Source organism: Polistes fuscatus, unplaced genomic scaffold (assembly GCF_010416935.1).
Source record: "Polistes fuscatus isolate 324 unplaced genomic scaffold, CU_Pfus_HIC Scaffold2, whole genome shotgun sequence".
Lineage (NCBI taxonomy): Eukaryota > Metazoa > Arthropoda > Insecta > Hymenoptera > Vespidae > Polistes > Polistes fuscatus.
In genome coordinates, this window is record NW_025113096.1 from 6,908,096 (window position 1) to 6,928,952 (window position 20,857).

At 36.1% G+C, this 20,857-nt stretch overlaps 3 protein-coding genes across 6 annotated transcripts; 2 read left to right on the forward strand and 1 right to left on the reverse strand.

The window, feature by feature from the left end:
* Positions 1 to 150: 150 nt before the first annotated feature.
* LOC122516609 (60S ribosomal protein L7) lies at positions 151 to 2,260 on the reverse strand. The gene is made up of 6 exons (XM_043634554.1): positions 2,202 to 2,260; positions 1,662 to 1,773; positions 1,347 to 1,522; positions 1,005 to 1,252; positions 629 to 726; positions 151 to 301 (listed from the first exon to the last, which is right to left on the reverse strand). The coding sequence occupies exons 1-6, from the start codon at positions 2,210 to 2,212 to the stop codon at positions 191 to 193; spliced, it is 756 nt and encodes a 251-aa protein (XP_043490489.1). The 5' UTR covers positions 2,213 to 2,260; the 3' UTR covers positions 151 to 190.
* A 445-nt stretch (positions 2,261 to 2,705) lies between these two features.
* LOC122516608 (forkhead box protein N3-like) lies at positions 2,706 to 6,783 on the forward strand. 4 transcript variants are annotated; one of them, XM_043634552.1, is made up of 8 exons: positions 2,706 to 2,810; positions 4,682 to 4,800; positions 4,866 to 4,918; positions 5,018 to 5,275; positions 5,341 to 5,777; positions 5,862 to 6,165; positions 6,261 to 6,366; positions 6,449 to 6,783. In XM_043634552.1, exons 3-8 carry the CDS (start codon positions 4,891 to 4,893, stop codon positions 6,717 to 6,719), a joined length of 1,404 nt encoding a protein of 467 aa, XP_043490487.1. In that variant the 5' UTR covers positions 2,706 to 2,810; positions 4,682 to 4,800; positions 4,866 to 4,890; the 3' UTR covers positions 6,720 to 6,783. The 4 variants fall into 4 exon arrangements, with proteins under 4 accessions (XP_043490487.1, XP_043490485.1, XP_043490488.1 ...); XM_043634550.1 differs by having other exon boundaries at positions 4,866 to 5,275; XM_043634553.1 differs by lacking the exon at positions 4,682 to 4,800.
* Positions 6,784 to 8,117: 1,334 nt separating this feature from the next.
* On the forward strand, positions 8,118 to 19,766 carry LOC122516607 (interference hedgehog-like). Its single transcript, XM_043634549.1, has 7 exons — positions 8,118 to 11,830; positions 15,665 to 15,745; positions 16,819 to 17,112; positions 17,182 to 18,195; positions 18,292 to 19,131; positions 19,204 to 19,319; positions 19,676 to 19,766. Exons 2-7 carry the CDS (start codon positions 15,676 to 15,678, stop codon positions 19,679 to 19,681), a joined length of 2,340 nt encoding a protein of 779 aa, XP_043490484.1. The 5' UTR covers positions 8,118 to 11,830; positions 15,665 to 15,675; the 3' UTR covers positions 19,682 to 19,766.
* Positions 19,767 to 20,857: the final 1,091 nt, after the last annotated feature.

A 20,857-nucleotide genomic window follows, 5' to 3' on the forward strand; every position in this document is an offset into this window, starting at 1 on the left:
TATAACATATTCAATGATTTGTCTTTAATACAAAATATGCTATTGCATAAAAATCCCCAGTCTAGTCATGGAGCATGCCATAGCAAAACGATTAATTTATATCAAATTTATCTATCTTATTGTAAAATGAAAGAAAATATACTCAGTTTATTGTTTTAATAAGGTTTTATTTATTAAGATTATAAGAAGCTTAAACCATTCTCCTAAGAAGCTCATTAATTTTGTCTTCGCGATTTCCGAAGTCACCTCCTTCTACGTAGTGGTTGGTCTTCTTCCTCCATCCACCATTAGGAGTATTCAACTAGAAAAACAATGACATGTGAATATGCATAATTAAAAAACATAAAAATATCTAAATATATAAAAATAAAGAAAGTTTAAATATTGTGGGAGTTAGTCTTGAAATAATATAATATAGTATAAATTTCAATGGGCTCATACTCCTGTTACTTTTCGACATAGAAGGAGGTAATAAAACATAAGCAAATGTCTTACAACCATGCCTATGTCGTAGTAAAAGAGACCTATTAAAAAATACATTACTGCAAATAAAAGTAAGATGGAAAAGGAAAAAGAAAAAAAGTAGATGATAGGGATTATCGTGTCAACTATTTAAATATCATAATACCTTGAAAGGCCACAAGAAATTGCTTGCGTATTTGAACTTGGGTCCTACTGTAAATATTTCATGGATCAGGTCTTCCATACAGATAATTCCTGAGCGACCTGTAAAATATTAAAACAATACAATCGTTTTATAAATCTTAACAACTTATTCAATATTAACTGATATGCAAAATATATACATTAGATATATTATAAATGTGTTAGTATTTTTTAGAAACTGAATATTTAATATATACCGATAATTGTACTAAAAAATACTATTTCATTTTTGACAACATGGAAGGAAGTATGCACAATTATTGATGCATACTTCCATGGATTTGTCAGTATACCATATATATATATATATATATATACCATATATAAATCATACTAACCAAGTTTCTTTTCAACGATGCTATTGCTTGTAATTGGAATACGTTGGCGGTTAATTTTAGCAAAACCGCGTTTGTAAATCAATTCTCTAACAGATTTCAAATTTGGATATCCCCAAGTAATATATGGCTCCACAATACGAAGCATATTTATGGTGGCCTTATTCAGTTTTACGAAGACACCATTGTTGATTTGTTTCAAGCGGAAGAGTTGAAGTACTTTACGTACTTTTGGTGCCACTTGATTAACACTAAAACAAATGAAATAAAATTAAATTATATAGTGAATCGAAAATCCTCGCCTGTAATGCACATTACAAACAGAATATGTAAAATTGTACTAACCCACGAATTCGTATGATAAATGCCAATCTGGCTTCACCAGGAATGTAATAATTTCCTCGATTTTTTGACTGTCTTTTTAATCTAACTTCATCTCGTTCCTTTCTCCTATACTCTTTAACATAGTTTTCAGCTCTCTTGAAGATAACCTTGCGCTTCTTGTAACGATTTGCACGTTGCTAAAATGAAAATAAATTGTTATAATTACATACATTAAAGATCTCTTTTCAATGAGAACAAGTTCTTATTGGATGTGAACTAAAACAAAAAGAATTTTATAAAATAGTTATTTCTTAGAAATTTCTTGTGAACACTAACCTTAATGGATGTTTGTAATCGTGTAGCTTTTACCGCTTCACGACGTTTCCTCTTTTTCAGTACCGATTCCGGTACTGCTGGAAGCTTTTTGGCTTCGACAGGACCTTTTATTCTGTATAAGTGCAAATAAAAAAAAATATAAAAAATGCGAATAAATTAATTTTACAAACAAACACCATATCGTGATAATTTCCTAAAGAAAAAAAAGCGTAATAATAAATTATTAAATAATTATTTTTGAAATAAATATATTTTGTAGAATTAATTATAATTTTCGGAACAAAAAATTACTTTACTACTTAAGTTTAAATAAAATTTGTTGAACACTAATGTTATACTTTATATCTCATGCTTTATGAAAGTTAGGTTACACGTTGACGAAACATTATTCTCTGCACAATTGTAAGAGATTAGTAAACTTTAATAAAAAAAATAATAGATAAATCATCGTTCATCATCTTGGTAATAATTTTAAATAAAAAATAAAATGAATATATGCCGATTATATTGGATGCTTTTAAAGATATTAACATTACTTACTCCTCCGTCATAGTTACGTATAGGAAAAGAACTTTTCTCACGTTTCTGTTCACCGGAAGAATAAGTTTTAGATTAGATGGCGCGTCGAGCGTAAAAGAATTATTTGAAATTTGCGCGCAATAATTTAATTACAGTTTATAAATCTTTTCAAAATTTCAGAACAATTGGAAGTATTATATTTTGTATTTAAAAAAGGACAAAAATAAAGAATTAAATAAATAAATGAATAAGAGAAACTTATAATATCATTATAATTAATAGAAAAAAAGTAAAAATGTCGATTATTGTAATGAAATTGAGATTAATTACTGTAAATTTTTTTAAGATACTCTCGAATAAGTTAAAATAATTATAAAGAAACTTATAAAGTAATGAATAATATTAAAATAGTAAAATATAAAAAATATTTATTAAATTACTATTATTAAGTTTCCCGGGCGAAATATCGCAATCGAGATATTATTTCTCGTAAATATAGAGCGCGATGTTCGCATAACCATGTGATGACGTCAAAATATGGCGCCTTGATCAGCTGGGTGTTGTGTAGTGCGTGCTCGAGATGCTTGCTTTAGAAAATCAACCGAGACTGTCGTCTGTCTACTAAGATACGTGAGTGTTACTTTCATTTTGTAAGATTATGTCCCACATTTCATATTTAAACAACGAAACGAAACGATGACGTTGAAAATCTCAATTTAATATTTAAAAACGTGACACATGCAAGATACCGTTCTTGATTATAGTACAATTCTCTTATTTATTCAAAAGAGAAAATCATGAAATTTTAGGAGAGGGAAGGCATGTTATACGATGAAATTAATTATTATTGCTGACGAAGATGGGATTGTCGTAATTTAAAAATCTTAGGGTTAGAAAACAATTATGTGTATAAAAAAATGCAAAATATGGTGGCCAGAAAAAAAGATATCTTTGTAATATGTTAGTTAGCAAATTGAGCTCTCTTTAAATTTGAATTTATTCAAAGTCACGATCTGTTCGTTAACATTTTACTTAATGAATGATTAAAGGCTGACATCGTGTGTTAGCGATATTACAAGGATCGTTCTTATTTGTTCGAGTTTCGTAACCATTATCAACTCCATATTTGAATTCAACAAGTAACAGAATAGACAGTTGCACGTTTTACTCTACCGCGATCCATTTAATTCTTCACCTATAGGTATGATATTAATATAGAAAAATATATAATCTTTCTTTTTTTGTTTTTTCTCTATTTTTATTCGAATCGTGATATTTGGTATACAAAAAGATGAAGTTTTTTTAAACGCAACGTCCTCAATACGAGAATCGAATGCGAAATATAGTTCCCATAAAATACGTCTTACGTATCCATGTTGAGTGCAATGAAAATTTAAATGCGGATGGCATTTAATGCGTGTCACTAGTCGGACGAGGTTACGACGAATAAAAATGTATCATAGTTCTTACATGATGTTGCCGTTTTTAATGGTCAAAATTGCATTTACATCGATATATTAAAATCAGACGCCATTTTTTCTATTTGATAAATATTTCGCGTGTGCTTTTTTTTTTTCTTTAAAAAAAAATCAAGTAAACACGAATGATACTTTAACGGGAATTTAATCATTGATCTATGATATACCAATTTAGTGTGTATGTTACGTGATTAGTTAGGAGAACTGCATCGATTTCGTCGACGTACGCATCGTACGGTGCAATGTGTTCTCTACAGCACCGCCATTTTGTCGCTTGTTAGTGGATAAACAAATGACGATGTCGTCGTTGTCGTAGGTACTTTGGATTCGAGGCTAGGTGTGCGCGGAAATTTCAATTTTGCTACTCACGCACGTTCTCTCTTTTTCTCTCTCTCTCCCCCCCTTCTTTCGATATATAATAAATCGCAATGTTGCCAGCGATGAAACGAAGCTTTTACTAAAATAATTCATTGCTTTCTCTAACATATATCAAGATATGATTTATATCAATTTCGGCGTGATTTATTCATGTTATTTATTTTAACAATACAATTGTAAAAAAATATTACAATGGAAATGTCTAAATAATATGTTAAATCAAAGTTGTAAGGATGTGACACTTTTGTATACATACCAAATTTACTTATTTTTCTTTTCAATATTGATGATTATTAATTTTAACAATTTGAAACGATATACGGTAAATCCAAATTTGATTGTGTATTATTTTTATTAGTAATATTTATTAACTCTTTTGTTTTTCTTACATATTATAAGCATTGTTAAATATTAATGTAATATTAATTTTTGTATGTAATTTAATAGGAGACACTTTATTCTGTGCATATTACATCATTGTAAGCATTTAATTAATTGGTAGTATCAATTTAGTAATATTCTTGTACGCGCGTAAGTGTTACATTGTTATAATGTTAAGCTTCTTTTCATTGTCATAAGGGATAGATGAAAATTAGAATATAATTTGATACTTCGAGTATAATTATCTCGATGATGCGTACCCAGGTTACAGGTAATCGGGATGTGTCAAGCAAATGCACTTCGACAGACATTAATCTAAAAAAAATTAACATTGGATAATGAGACCGTTGAACAGTGAAATCTGGCAGAACTTCTTTAAAAAAGTAATTATTATAAATCACTTTTTTGTACATACATTAACGAAGGTTGTAACGTCATTATCTTACAGTGATCAAGGAAGAACTCGACGCGATATGCCACCAGATAGACCAGATTCCACAGGTATGGAAAGTGGAATAGAGTTGAGGTCCAATCAAATTTTCAATTTTCAAGATGCAACTTATACAACTAAAGAGCGTAATAATACAAATACGTTTGTAGAATCCAATTCGAGTTACGATGTTCAAGAAGAATTGCCTATTAATGAAAAATCAATAGAAAAGAATAGTCAATCGGATGATGATTTAACTTCCCTCAGCTGGTTACATCAACAAAATTTACTCAAGGGCTTAGAAATATCTAATCCTAGCAAGGATATAAAGAATGAGAATCTTTTAAATAACAATGTGTGCGACGACATTGCGGACTTTTCTGAAAATACTAATTCTGTTTCCAGTTTGGATGATAGTTACTGTTCAGGTAACGTGCATATTTAGATATTTTTATTAAAAAATAATGAATTTCTAATGTTGTTTAAATTGCAGAAATTAGAAGTAAGAAGACTTATTCTACATCACAAAGCCACGTACAGCAAAACTATCAGCACTCGAATAGAAATTGTCAGAAGTCCGGTCAAGTGTTTAATGATTGCATGAAAGGTCACTATGAAACTTCTCCGAGTGATCAAACGAAAATATCATTGAGTAACAACAATTTGCCAGTGTCAAATCGCAACAAGCATCCAACACATATCCCTTATGATCCTCACTTACATAGAAATAGTAAACCACCATATTCTTTTTCTTGTTTAATTTTTATGGCAATAGAAGACAGCCCTGTGAAAGCTCTTCCAGTTAAAGAAGTTTATGCATGGATATTGGATCATTTTCCATATTTTAGGAATGCACCAACTGGTTGGAAAAACTCTGTTCGTCATAATCTGAGCCTAAATAAATGTTTTCGTAAGGTAGAAAAAGCTCCAGTAAGTGATTAACCGTGCATACATGTGTTTTAATTAGAATGTTCTACAATTCATTGAGTATATATAAATATATTTAATTTTCAGAATTTAGGTAAGGGTTCGTTATGGATGGTAGATGCTCAATATCGTCCAAATTTGATACAGGCATTATCTCGTGCTCCTTTTCCACCTCCAACTGCACAAAATCTTTCTACTCCAGAAAAAACTCAAAGGAAGAATGCAAGTGCACGTCTTCCAGATCCTGTCTTATTCCCATACCTTTCCAAAAGACTGGCATCTAGCAATATTAGCGAAACTCCTGAAACAGAAGTAGATAGTGATGTGGATGCTGCTGCAGCTGCTATGCTTTCCTTTAAACATGGGCCAATTATTTTGAATCACAATAGAGGTTATATCATATAGATATATATATATAAACATAAATTTAACAATATTAATAGCTAAAATAAAATTGTATTTTAAACTGCAATCATTGACTTACAGATCGCAAAAAAAAAATATTAGAATCTGAAAAGTTAGTTCCTGTAATAACAAGAAGTTCTAGCGAAGATCACACATATAGTTGTATCACATCAATTAAATTGGAAAAGTATGAGAAACACATATAATTAAATGTGTATTCTCGTTATTTTTTTTTGTAAGCATACATTAACGAATTTGTATTGTTGTAGCAAGTACTCTACCGAGGAGGTGTCTGCTGATTTCGATGAGCAAAGAAAAATAGCGGATGCGCTTCTTAATTTAGCGGGAGTTAATACGGCACTCAGTAATAACAAAATGCATCACGTACAAGCTATGAATCCTGTATCAAAGACAGAGGGGGTGACGAAAACTAAAAGACGGTTAGTTTCGAACGATTATTCGAGCACAGCGGAGAAGAAACGTAAACGTTGGCGAGAGTGGGGAGAAGGAAATCGGTACCTAAAGCATATTAGAGGTTAATGCAACAAATTTTTTTCATACGCATATATATATATATATATATATATATATATAACATATATATATATATATATATATATATATAGTGATGAGAGAGAAAGAACTTACAGCTAGTGCGTGTATCAGACAGTGTCAATAGAGTGACACGTTTTATAAAAGTATTTGGTAAAGAACGTATCTTCATTTTTGCGTTATTAGCTTCGGCAAGAAAGAATGATCTTAAACATTTTGGTTCTATATATGAAGTCTTTTATATTGACTCTATATTATATAGGAGTATTTATATAGAAAACAAAGAAAAGAATGTATATGCGCACGTAATTATTATCTATAACGTATGAAATAACGTTAAGAGAGTGGTATCGAAAGAAGAAGAAGAAGAAGAAGCAAAAAAGAAAAAAAAAGAAGAAATCTTTCTGAGGTGCATTTCTAATGAATTGGCGATTGCTCAGGGCTCAGAACTCGCTATATGCCAAATGAAATTCGGTAGCACTAAGCAGCAAGCAATAATAGCAATGTAGTTGTAAAAGAGTTACTTTCTAAAGATGTTATTTTAACATGGAGTAGAGAAAAAAGAGAGAGAGAGAGAGAGGCGTATTGAGTAATGTCAATGAAGAAAAATGCGATCGCATATTTAATCTAAGAAAAAAAAAAAACGATGAAGTTTTTAGAACTGTTGTGCTGGTTATACATATTAATTCATAGAGAGTTTAATTATTGATAATAGAGCCTTATACTAGATTTTTTTCTGTAGATATGTATAGAGATATATCTAATATCTATTCGATAGAGAAATTGATAATATATTTAAAAGAAAAAATAAAGTAAAGTAAAATAAAATAAAGTAAAATAAAAGATTATACATAACGTGCGCGAACGCATATAGAGATGAGAAAGAGAAGGAAGGGACGCGTTCGTAAGAAAAAAAAATCGTATACATATAAATATACATCCATGCTCACGTACTCATTATTTACGCTCAACAAAGTACATCTGTGAATGTACGGGACTGTAGATTGGCTGTATGATGATGATGAGCTCTGCCAATGAGTTAAGAAACAAAGAATAAATTATCGACTTCGAGAGGTATACGCTCGGTATGAATTTGAGATAAGAAAATCTATATCGTTTCACGTCTTTTTCTACTATCTTCCTGGCTTTTGAGATGATTTTAAACGAATGCTGTATATATATATATGTATATATATACATATATGTAGACCACCCTATAATGTATGCACAGACCAGTTTTGAAATTCCTTCGAGATTACGTGACATTTTGTATCCGCACTTTTCCTATCGATCTGGATATAGATAAAAGAGAAGGAAAAAGAAGAAGAAGAAGAAGAAGATGATGATGGTGCAAGATGGAGACATCCTATTTTTATATAAGAAAAATAAAAAAAAGACGATAACAATAAAAAAGGCTGCGGATACCTGTCTCTAAAAAAGTTAAAAAAAGAAAGAAAAAAGGAGTATGTATGCAGTATGGATGTGAATATCGAAAAAAAAAAACTGGTATTGCATATATTAATATGTAGATCTATATATAGAAAGAACGTATATATTTTTACAGGGCTCTGCCCGCGTGATAAAAGCTCTTCCTAATAACTCGCTAATACACAGATCATTAGCATAAATCATGTAAGAAGAATTGCGAATGTTGTAATTCGTGCGTTTAAACGTAATATGGTGCGTTTTTGTGATAGAACAACTTGATTCGAAACGAATTATCTTACTAATATCGTAGAAACAATCTGTAATAAATTTTTAAAATATTATCATTGTAAATTATTAAGAACTTTACGATACTAATAATAATATTTATAATAATAACAATAATAATAATAATAATAATAATAATAATAATAATAATAACATTAATAATATAATTCGAAGATTGATCGACTTATAAGTTAACTAATAGGACGATACAGTGTACGAATATATAAAAATTTAATTTCCTACTTTTTTTCGTTATAGGTTTCGACTTGTTGTTCTATCATACTTTCTTAGCGCGATAATATTGTAGATAGACATCAGCTACGAAAACAAAAAAAAAAAAGAAGAATAAGAAGAAGTGAAACAAAAATAAAGAAGTCGTTGATTATAAAATGGTGCAGGGAAGAATGCCATGTTTTAAAAAGTAGTCGAGATAACTTTGATTTTGTTCATGCATATACATATAAACTTCAAATTATTCTACGTGGCACGTAAATACTGTACTATATGAAAAGTTGATCCGCCGTAAAAAGGGGGATATATTAAGTGCTTCATTCAAAATTTTATATATACATATATACATACATATACAATACGATGATACGATGTTTGTATATGTAAGTATATATGTACTACGTGCGAGATAATCTCATCTAGATATTATGTTTCCACTGTCTGTGATAACGTTGCAATACTTAGTACAACTCGTTGTCATTGCTATACCTCAAGAAAAAATATCGCAAGCTTTATTAGAGTCGCGTAAGTGGTTTTTATTTGGTTTCTCTCTACATCTTCGTATTATTCTACTCCCCCTTTGAATTATTGTAAAAGAAGATTTAAAACGGACTACTTGGCATTCTTGTTCATACCTCTACATTTGTAACCGTTCTATTTTTTTTTTATTTTTTTAAATTTAGAATCGAGAAAGAAAGCCAAGACTAGAAAAGAAAAAGGGGATGAAAAAGAAAATAATTGGAAAGATTTATGAGAAAAATGTATGTATTTGGTAAAAAGAAATATTCATTCTGATTTTGGAGACTCGCGCGTAGCTCTTGTTCTCTGCGACCAAAGGTCCGTTCTTCCAGTAGTTTTATCGTAAGTCCAAGCCGATCGATTATTATAAAGATGGCCGAAGACCATTTATCGTCATTAACAATCGTAGCTGATTGCTAGAATAGATTAATAAAACAGAGAGAAAGAGAGAAAGAGAGAGAGAGAGAGAGAGGAGACAAAAAAAAGAAGCCTTTAACAGGAGATACATAGATCGATCGTTTAGCGACACATACATCATATACAATGAAGCGATGCGTTCATATCCGATGGTTCTTGTCGGTTATAAATAAGAGAGAATACTCCGTTGGATTGTACGAGGAAAATAAGAATGTTTATTTTGCTCTGGTGCACGTTTAAAGAAAGTGGAGATAGGGCCGCAATTGGTCGGTTGATCCGATCAATTTAATTTAAATGTGTATATGTATAGAAATGCACATAAGTGAAATGATCATTGTCGGCCAAGGAATCATTGTATTGATCGGATATACATACATATATATTATTTATTTATTTTTTAATATTTTGTTTTATCTCTCAAATAAGAACCATTTGACCGACGGTAATGACAACGAGATTGGTCGACGAATTTCTTGAAAGTAATGAGGAATAAGACGTCGACCGCGTGATACACCAGAAATATGGATTATGGAGCAAGCAAGTAGACAAAATGTACCGCAACCTAACCACGGACAATCAAAATGGAACATGGTGTTTGATTTGCTTCCATTACATAACATCGTGCCAAACTCAAAAAAGAAAAGAAAAGAAAAGAAAAGAAAAGATAAAGAAAAAGAAAACAAAAAAAAGGGGAAATCTTTTTTATTTGATAGTATAAATATATACTAATTTATTCATCTATACGTTTGTAAAACGTATGTTATATACATGATTAAATCTTTGTTGGCGTTATGTGTAATATCATCGTTATCTTTGTCATCTTCATAATCATCGTCGTTATCACGATCATTATAAACATTATAAAACATATATGCATCGTCATCGCGTCATCGTCATAATTATTTACATTCACCGAGAGAGAAAGAGAGAGAAATAGATAGACAGATGGACGGACGGACAGATAGAGAGAAAAAGAGAGTAAGATCATGTTTATTATCGTCGTCGTTGGCGTCGTTGACTTTAGTCGACTTCATTATTATTGCTATATTATTACCGCTATTACTAATTTTTAAAACGAATCATGCGCTGTAAAATGTTTGTTAAGTTTTTGACCTTGCTTACGTATTTTAAGTATATTTAATATGCCACGTTGTAATCACGATGAAATCTTGTCTAATGAAACGGATAAAACTGGAATACAAAAATTGGAATACTAGTTTGATAAGTAACCCGATCACGGCCTCTCCCCCTCTCCTAAGCGAATTCGTGAAAGCAAACGGAATTTGTATTTAAATTCGGTTGCCATTTGGTCAGAATATTAAAAATAAAAAAAATGTTTGGTCAGCATCTATAATAAGAAATGACCGATATAATATATCAATATGTAAATCTGTCATTATTATAAATACTGACCAAATAAATACAAAATATTAAATTTCTTCAGGGAGGAATTTTGAATCTATAGAAATATTACAGTAAGTGAAATAAAAATCAATGAAATATACGCGAGACGCCCTGAAAAGGTTAAATTCGTATCGTTTGGTATTAAAATGAAAATATCTTTAGGGTAAAAAGTCCTTGTATACGTATATGACGGATAGGAAAGAATTCGGCGGGATATATTTGAAATGGGAAGAGTCACGTGAGGGGTGACGTAGTGCGCAGTTCAGGTTGCGCGGTAGGTGAACACGCGAGCAGGCAGGCAGGCAAGCAGGCAAGCAAGTACCAGGCAGCAGGCATCCCTTCCTGGCTATGTCTTGGCTATGCCTTGGCTGTGTCTCGGCTGAAAACTCGTCGGTCTGCATTCCAGTGTCGCGGAGGTTGCGCCGGACGCCGAGCCGACGTCGCGGCGAACCAGCCAAGACACGAGTTAGAGAAAGAGAGAAAGAGAGGAAGAGAGATCCCTATTCGCGTCCCTTCCTATGTATTATCCCGTACCCTTTCTTCCTTCCTTCCCCTATATATCTATTTTCATTAACAGTGTGCCGATCGTACTCGAAGTATCGTCCGGAAGAAAGATGAAGTGAAACGTTAAATACCGGCCGCCGCGTTAGTCGTCCGTTCTTCCTAAACGGAGGGGAGTAGCATAATCTCTTTTTTAACACGAGAGTCGGTGCGTCTATAGTATTGAAAAAACAAAGAGAAAAAGTGTGAGAGAAAGAGAGGTGAGAAGGATTTAACGCGCGAACGAGACACCGAGTAAAATAGGATTCAAAAGGGTGAGTTATTATTATTTGTTTTATTCGATTTCTTTGTTACTCATTTTATATCTTTCCGTTGTTTCAATTAGTTATATTTATTTTTCCCTTTTTTATAATATACTCTTTTTCCTTTTTTCTTTTTCTACCAAGTACACCTATATCTGTTTCTATCACTCCTACTACGTAGCTTCTCGTCGGGTGTAATTTCTAACCTACATAACTGACGAAGACTCGCACAATCAGTAGAGTTGCACAAGAGATGCATTCGATCGTGTTCCTTGTTTTTTTTTTTCTTCTTTTAAAAAGATAAGATGCGAGGAAGTTCATCATGAAGAGGGAACACAGGTAAATACTTACTCGCTTACTTACATATACATATACACCTGCCCGGTAGATCAGGAGGTGCACTCGTTCGTGCTGAGTAAAAGAAAGAAAGAAAGAAAGAAAGGAAGAAAGAACGAGAGAGAGAGGGAGAGAGAGAGAGAGTATATAAACGAGGCGACGACGTGACGGCGTGAATATCACGGCGCCTTACTATAACTTTTTCTACATGTATTGCGTATTTATATTAACCCTGACGCGCGCACCCTTTGATTTGGAAAATTTCTTCTTTGCGGTATTGTTCCAAGTTAAAGAAAATATACATTTGAAGGATTCGACTTTTTGGCGCCTCTTCCAATGCGCACGCGTTCTAATTCAACTTGTTATTTCAAATCAAACGAGTAAATAACGCAAAATTTATCAAGAAAGAGTACACTGTTACAACGAATTGCGTTCTTCGGATATTTTCGTTGAATTTTTCCAATCATTTTTGCTCTCTTGACAGGAATAATATTTGCAAGGGTAAATGTTTTTTAATCTCAATGTTAAATATATTATGTAATTAAAATATTCGAATATTTTTGTAATTTAGATTTGATCTTAACTTATATTCTTTCTCTCTCTCTTTCTCTCTTTTGATTTTTCTTCCATGGGTCAATTTACGTTCGTTGAAAGGGATCGGTTTGGATCGGTACGCAGTATACATGTTTAATGTTAGTCAATAAGGAAATACGAAATGATTAAAATGCACTACCGTACTCCTCCTGCTAATCCCGTATCGATTACTCAAGCAATTATTTTAGATTGTCGATCCGTTAATGGGATCAAAATAAACGAGTTCGAATCGCGCTCCGTGCTACCGTAATATTCGTACTTTTTACAAGGTGACTTTTATTACAAAGACGTAGAATTTGTTCATTTGTTTGTTACGTTGGTCGAGATCAACGCGATCCATAGTAAACGATGTAGATCGAAGAATATGAATTAGTATAGTGAGTCACATCGATTTCATTACGCGTCAACATTTTCCAAGCTCTCTCTCTCTCTCTCTCGTTGGACGAGCGATGAAAAAAAAGGAAAGAAAAAAATGAAAAGAAGCTTTCTAGAAGGATTTGTAGAAGATGACCATTCTCTCGGCCTCTTCAGCTGTCCATTGTGATTTTGTCCATTATCGTGGTTTGGCGAGGACTTAAGAGTAGAAAATGAATCACACCCCCTGCTATCTCAACAGGATATTCATTGTCAGAGAGAAACCCTCTTCGAGTTTCGAACGATTGGGCTCGGTAAAGGTAACACGGGTTCCCACTGACCGTCGTCGCATCTATTGTCTTCTATTTGAATTGGTCGAAAAGGAAACCCCCTAAACAGTCTTTATATTTTCGTCAACGCATATCACATAATTATAACTTTGAAAAGTAGTTTTTTTCTATTGATTCGATCGTCGTGAAAATCAGTGACTCTCTCCTTCTTTGTGCGTTTCTTGCTAATAGCAGAGCTAGTCGAAGAGAAATTCATTCGGTTCCCAGTTTCTTCTCAGTTTCTCGGTTTGCTCTAACGATCTTCCATTCGATAAGGTAGCAATAAATAATAAGATACGTCGATCTCCGTCGTCGAGGGGTGGCTTCGAATTATAAAAGATTGGAAAGAATTGGCGTGATACGGGTCGCAAGTTGGTAAGTAACCCTTTCGGACATCGTAGGGTTGTTGCCGTTGTTGTCGGAAATAAAGATAAAACGAAGAGAACCGCGGAAGATCGTCGAGCGTTCGGAGGCTGTTGTTGCTTCGCTTTCGTGGAGAATTTCAAAGGGAAGGGGGATGCTGGTTAAAGGGGAGGGATAGAAATTGGGGAGGGGAGAAAGAACGCGTCTTCCACTGGTTTCGTTCGAACGAGCTTGGCAACCACTGCTTTGGAATTCGAGTTCTTTATTTTTACGAGAGCCAATGTCGGGGACCGAGCCTTCTTTGGAGTCCTTCTCACCTGTTACGTACCACCAGCCTCAGTTGCTACCATTTAACCAGTATTCGAGATTATTTCTGCGTCTGGCCCCGTTAACGCGCGCTCCCAAAAGCCATTCTTCGTTAAAAAAGAAGAAGAGCTAAAGAGACGTGCGTAGCTCGCTAAGCTTTCTATACCGTGGACTACATTATTATCCCTTTTATATTCTTTACCTTTTTCTTCCCTTCCTTCCTTCCTTCCTTCCTTTCTTTCGTTTTGCTGGTTACCTGGTTACCTGGTCGACTTAAAAATGCCTGCTGTTCTTTATTGGCTCGGAATATTTTTCAATATTTCCATGAGAATTTATTCGAAGAGAATATACTTTCGTTCTCTTTGGAAAACGTTCATATACGATATACGTAGGTAAGCGTAAGTATCTTAGCTGTGTACTCTCGTGGTAAGACTTTTTTTCCGATTCCCAAGCAACGACGATAAACACGACGATGATCGGTGGCGCGTGGGCGCGAATAGAAGAGAAGAGAAGGTATCGAAGTTTTCTCTTTCTCTCTTCTACCTACGCGTTCTTCTCGGATAAGCTGCTCCGAGGTCCATCGAAAATACTCCGATGCATCGTAAAATGAACGGGTAGGAAATCGTGACGCGAGATCCTCCAAATCCTACGAGCAAGGATTCTACCAAAAGAGAGATTATATACCTTTCGAAAATATATCCTCTAAAATGACGTCAGATTATATATTCGGAAGAATTTCTTTCGATAAGTAATATATAAAAATACACGTATCATATTTTTGATATATTTATTTATTTGTTTCATATAAATAGATATTCTCTCTCTCTCTCTCTCTCTCTCTCTCTCTCTCCATAAATGTCGAGAATTGATTTTATCAAATATTTTTCCCAAATAAATAGAAATGATAGAATTGAAATAATTCCGTAAGAGTTGTCGACCAAGAGGATAAGAAAAAACGATGAGATAAGAGTGAAGGTAATTACGGAATGGGTCGATCCTACGACTCGTGTCCCGCGTGGGTGCTTTTACGAGAAAGACAGACTAGCCTTACCGTATATGGATATTTTCAGTTTTTCTTTATTACGCGATATCGACTTTCGCGTTACTCGAAATCTCCCTTACGATAAGTCAAATATCGCGGGGACAAAATATATTCGTGGGAAGAATTTTCCGGGCTACTAACATAGGCCACACCGTATCGGCTACGGCGCGTCCTAGTTCTTATTAATCTCGATATACGTACATACGCGCATAGTATATTTATGGTATACCGGGATCCTCTCCTCCCAGTCGGAAGAAATGAGCTCCTCGTGTCTTGGGTGGAAAGAAGGCGCATAGAGCGTCTATTTTCACGTCAACTCTTCGTTCTAAAGTTAAACGCGTTCGCGTTTCGCATTAATTTTAGTGAGAGGCTGGGCCAAGAGGCTTGGGCTTTGGCCCAAGAAGGGGGTTCCCTTCGTTGGGACGGACAAATATCGCGAGCACAGCGTGGAAAGACGGTGGAAAGCGGCTCGAAACGATCCTTCCTTCTTTAATCTTATTTCATATCCTTGTTTTGTTGCAGAATGCATCAAGATGGGATCCGTCTTCACCCTACGTGGCATCGTCCCCGTTCTTGTCTATGCCTTGTTGCACCTTGCAAACGGTGAGTCCATTTTTCAATTTATCTACATTTAATAGGAAAATTAGAGAAATTAGAGAGAGAGTACAAACAAGGAGTATAAACGGCAACGAGAAACGAGCTTCCGACAAAATTAGCTTCGTTTAATAGCATTAACGATAAGCCAAAGAAGAGCGCCCGGTGCGGTAGGGAGTAGAATCGGCTCGGTGAAAATAACGACGTCCTTAGGAAATTCGCGAAGCCTCTTAGTAGAGGATGCGGAATGTAAAGTTGAAAGCAAGTTGCAGCATTCGCCGAATTCTAAAGCTTTATTAGCCGTTGAAAGTGTCTACGTCTACCACCGTCTTAGTGATGTATGATATGCTTTAAATAACGAGCCTGCTTAACTCTTCTCTCGCGTACCTCTTCTTCTTCTTCTTCTTCTTCTTCTTCTTCTTCTTCTTTTTCTTTCAACACTTTTCATTTCAACTCGCCACCTCGAAATATGACTTATATTTCAACGAACTTTAATTCTATTTGATCCTGAACGAAGTACAAGTTTTATTTGTTTCTTTTTCATCCGATCTTTTCAATCATTTCACAAAGGTTCGTTACTTTGTACTACTTATGTCGTAGATGGAATAAAAAAAATGATTATCCGTTGAATGCACGACGTTGAGGAAGAGAGGATAGAATCGCGGGTGTACGGCCTTGAAGGGGCGTTACTTTGGTGCACCTACGCGAGTATCCTAGGACAATGGTCGCGAACGATGAATGCCCAGGAAGATAGATCGATCGGTCCACCCTGATCACCGGATTCGATAACGCTTCGCGTTCCATTGTCGGTTTCTCGTATCTCCGTCGTTGAAAAATGCTTGCCTCGAAATTTCCGCAACGTGGGATGATTTTGTAGACGGGAAGCGATTGGTACGTGCTTCGCCGATATATCGGGATCTCGATGGCCTTTCAACGTACACTCGTTCAACTGGTTTCTTTTTTTTACTGGTTAGAGTTAGCGATCGCATTACCAGGGGGGGGGAGGGAAGGAAGGCTTCCTAAAAACTATTTTTCCTCATTATCGATTAGCGTGCGTTGTCTTTTGATCGATTATACTACAGGGCAGAGGCCGGACCTTGGCATGTCCTTCAATTGGCATCCAAAACCTTTGGCCGCGCCGTTGGGGGATGACGTGAATTTCGAGTGCAGCCTCAGTCTCGCACCGGAAAGATTTCAATGGCGGCACAGGCCTCTCGGCTCGGACAAGTGGACGCCCCTAGCAGCTCGTACGGTCAACAACGTTGCCGGTGGTGGTGGTGGTGGTGGTGGTGCTGCTGCCGGAGCCAGGTCTGCCGTCGTTGTCAGTTTCGATGATAAGTCCAAGGCTGGGGACTATCGCTGCGTAGCTTTTTATGGTAAATAAAAGAAGCATTAAAGTATACTTGTAGCGTAATAGAGTTGAACAAAAGTAGAATTTGACGTAGGCTCCAGTGGATTGGCGTCCGATCCGGCACGGCTGACTTTAGCGACCATGCACGAGTTCTCCGACAAGAGCGACATCGAATTACGCGTAGCAGTTGGTAATACCGTTCCTATAACATGTCCAGTGCCTTACTCCGTCCCGGAGGCTATAGTACAATTTTACAAAAACGACAAATTAGTTCAAGGAGTCGAACTGATAAACGGTCGGACGATAGCCATAGAAAACGCCAAAACGTCCGACTCGGCGTATTATTATTGTACGGCGAATAATTATATAACGTCTCAGACCTGGAGGAGCAATCACATGACCATCTTGACGGTTCACGCAAACGCGTCTCAGCAAGCGCCGTATTTCTTGAAACAATCCCAAACCGAGTACACCGTTTTACGCGGTAAAAACGTTACCATGGAGTGTTTCGCCGCGGGCTATCCGGTGCCTCGCGTTACTTGGACCAGACTAGGTGGTACCTTGCCTTCGAGATCGATACAAACGAAAGCTGGATTAACGATTATCAACGTCCAACCTTCCGATCGCGGGGAATACGATTGCGCTTGGAGTAATGGCGTCGCATCGAGTCAACAACCGCTCAAATCTGTGATCATTTTGAAAGTTGCCGAGGAACCGAAAATCCTCAAATCGCCCAAGGCTTTGACCTTTTCCGAGGGCGGGGAGTTGGAATTGTCCTGTAGCGTTACGGGCCAACCCGAACCGACCATCGAGTGGTTAATAAACGGTGAAACTTTGCTGCCCGATAATAACTTGGAAATTCGTGGCTCGACTCTATTCATATCGGAGGTCGAGAAGAAACACGCTGGTATCGTACAGTGCGTTGCCAGTAACGAGTACGGTTCCGATTCCGGCTACAACTTGTTGAGGGTCAATCCGAAACAGCACGTAAGCGGTGCGACCACTTCCGAGTCCAGACCGGAATACGGTTTTCCCGGATCTTCCAGGCACAAACATACCAGGGGCGGAGGTAGGAGAAGAAACAAGGAAGTGAAACGTAAAGGCACCGGTAATTATTATTCTTGTCGTATAACGTAATGGGGGAAGAAATATTATGGTATCCTATCGATACCTATCGATTTGACAAATATTTTTGTGCTTTCAGTCGTATTAGTTCCGCCTAATCAGCCAAACGTTACCAGACTCTCGGACGTCTCCGTAATGGTTAGATGGTCCGTACCCGAGAACAAGGGTCTTCCGATAGAATTCTTCAAAGTTCAATATCGTCAACTTGGTCCAAGGATAAACGGTAAACCGGGCAAGTGGATGACGGCGAATACGGAGATTCCTAATCACGTGCGTTCCTTCGAAGTTACGGATTTGCAGCCGGACAATACCTATAGATTTCGAATCGCTGCCGTTTATTCGAACAACGACAACAAACTGAGCCCGAATTCGGTGCGTTTTCATTTAAATCACAACGGTGGTTTCGAAAGCAACAGGATGCCGATCCCCTTGTTGACGAATACCGAAGCCTTGAGTTACAACGAAGTCTTGCTCGTTTGGCAAAATCTTAACAAATCGGCCAAAATCGATGGGTTTTACGTTTATCATCGCGCCTCGAGCTCGGCCGGGGAATACGTCAAGACTACGGTCGAGGGCAAAAATTCCACGAACATTACGATATCCCATTTACAACCGGACACCACTTACGAATTTAAAGTACAAAGCTTCTCCGTGGACGCTGCTTCGGAATTTTCTCAAATTCTTCGACAGAAGACGAAGAAAGGTCCGATAAAAGAGGAAAAAAAACCGGTCGACGAGCAAGTAGTCGCCGAGAACAAGTTGAAGCCAACGGACAGCAATCGGAGCGACGACAACACGTACGAGATTATTGGTTCCGCTTGCGGTACATCCGCCCTCTTGGTCATCATCGTGCTCTTGGCGCTCTGTTACAAGAGGTCCAAGAACAAGCAGAGTCGCGAATCCTCTCAAAGCGAGTGCGGTAGGTCGCGCAACGTTTTTCCTTGTCTTTAACGCTTTGTCGTCCTTAATCATATACACATGTACCTAACAGGGAAACCAATAGCAAACGGAAGAGTAACGAACGGAGGTGTCACCGACTCGAAAATTAACATAACGTCGAATCCACTGGCAGGTCTCGACGCTTCCGACGACGCGATCCAACCTAAGGTCGGTATCTCTCTATCTCTCTCTCTCTCTAATATTATTAATGTCGTCCCTGATGGTTGCTTTTTTATTCCCTAAATTCCCTAAAATCCTACGCGTTTATATTATATTTTATCGTATATACCGAGCATTGACTCGAAATATCGAAAAATATTAACCCGATAAATAACTTTGACATCAAAGAAAATCCTAAACCGATCGATCAATGAAATCTCGAAAAAACCTTGACGTTTCTATCCTTTGATTTAGTCGTTCTTGTCGTCGTTCGTATATCATTTTCCTTCCTCTATCGGAGAGAGTCGTTCTTCCTTCTTTGTTTTTCCGAGCACCATACACGTACGTTAACTTACACGCTCTAGATCTGAAACGAAGCAACGAACACGCATGTTTCTGAACAGAGCGGACAGCAATCGTCGATGGAAATGACCTCCTTTCTAAACGGGCAAAACAACAACGGCAACGGCAACGGCAACGGCAACGGAAACGGCAACGGCAACGGCAACGGCAACGGCAACGGCAACGGCAATGACAGCGGCAACGACCACGACAACGAGGACTCCGTTGGAATCGACGTGGATGTTCCCCGTTGTAACGAGCCAGCAGCACCCCCGCATCAAGGATCACCGCCTAACGACCTAACGTCTTCATCGACGAATATCGCTTAGTTATAAAACTAACCGACACGCACGAGTTCACGTTGACTTTAAGATAACAGGCAGCTTTTTACGGATACGTCCGATTCTTCCATTTTTTTATTTCTTTTTTTTTTTATAATACGACAAGTAACATATCTTCCAATTAGAATCGACACGTTAATTGCTTCATTTAAATAAAATTTTTATCTGAAATTTTATTGTCGCGCATGCACAAATATACAAAGTTACTGTAACGTTACGTTTGAATATTAAGTGCATGTAACTTTTGCGACGCGTGAAAAGAAATTCGATTCAAAAAAGCTTCAATGAAAGATCTCTTCCTCGTGAACGTATCGCGCTTGTTAATATTTCATTATAGAAATCGCGCTATAGTTGTAAATATATATAATTCGAGATACGTTTTATCTTCGAACGCCGTCCAACGAGATAAACGCGCCGTGTTTTACACACACACGACATACGCATATGCGCGCGCACACACACACACACACATAGATACACATATATGTCGTCTTTTTATTGAAAATTTCGATTCGATTCGATATGAAGTTTCCATTTATAAATGAAATTACATTATTTATACACATATATAGATATATTCGTCCGTTTTTTGGGCTAATAGATCTGATAGCAAATTAACGTGTTGAAACGAACAAAAGAATACGAACTGACGTATAGATTTACATATATGCGTGTAAAATGACACTAAATAATATGAAGCGAAATATCGTATTTTATAAAGATGCGCGTAATAATAATTGTTCGAGATGCACGTATCGTTATTTTATTCTTACACGTCGTTACGTAGCTTGGCTACGTTTATTGCAGTATTCATTTCTCTTTTGATACGATCAAAGTGTTTTTCTATTCTAACAAGAGAAAACT

Bases quoted from the DNA above. Each gene is read 5' to 3' on its own strand.
- LOC122516607 (XM_043634549.1), top strand. From the start codon at position 15,676: ATGGGATCCGTCTTCACCCTACGTGGCATCGTCCCCGTTCTTGTCTAT. The intron at 17,113-17,181 runs GTAAATAAAAGA...AATTTGACGTAG, and splicing joins TCGCTGCGTAGCTTTTTATG to GCTCCAGTGGATTGGCGTCC. The intron at 19,132-19,203 runs GTAGGTCGCGCA...TGTACCTAACAG, and splicing joins ATCCTCTCAAAGCGAGTGCG to GGAAACCAATAGCAAACGGA.
- LOC122516608 (XM_043634550.1), top strand. From the start codon at position 4,891: ATGCCACCAGATAGACCAGATTCCACAGGTATGGAAAGTGGAATAGAG. The intron at 5,276-5,340 runs GTAACGTGCATA...TTTAAATTGCAG, and splicing joins GGATGATAGTTACTGTTCAG to AAATTAGAAGTAAGAAGACT. The intron at 6,367-6,448 runs GTATGAGAAACA...GTATTGTTGTAG, and splicing joins ACATCAATTAAATTGGAAAA to CAAGTACTCTACCGAGGAGG.
- LOC122516609 (XM_043634554.1), bottom strand. The intron at 1,523-1,661 runs GTTAGTGTTCAC...TTTTCATTTTAG, and splicing joins GATTACAAACATCCATTAAG to CAACGTGCAAATCGTTACAA. The intron at 727-1,004 runs GTTAGTATGATT...AATATTTTACAG, and splicing joins CATCGTTGAAAAGAAACTTG to GTCGCTCAGGAATTATCTGT.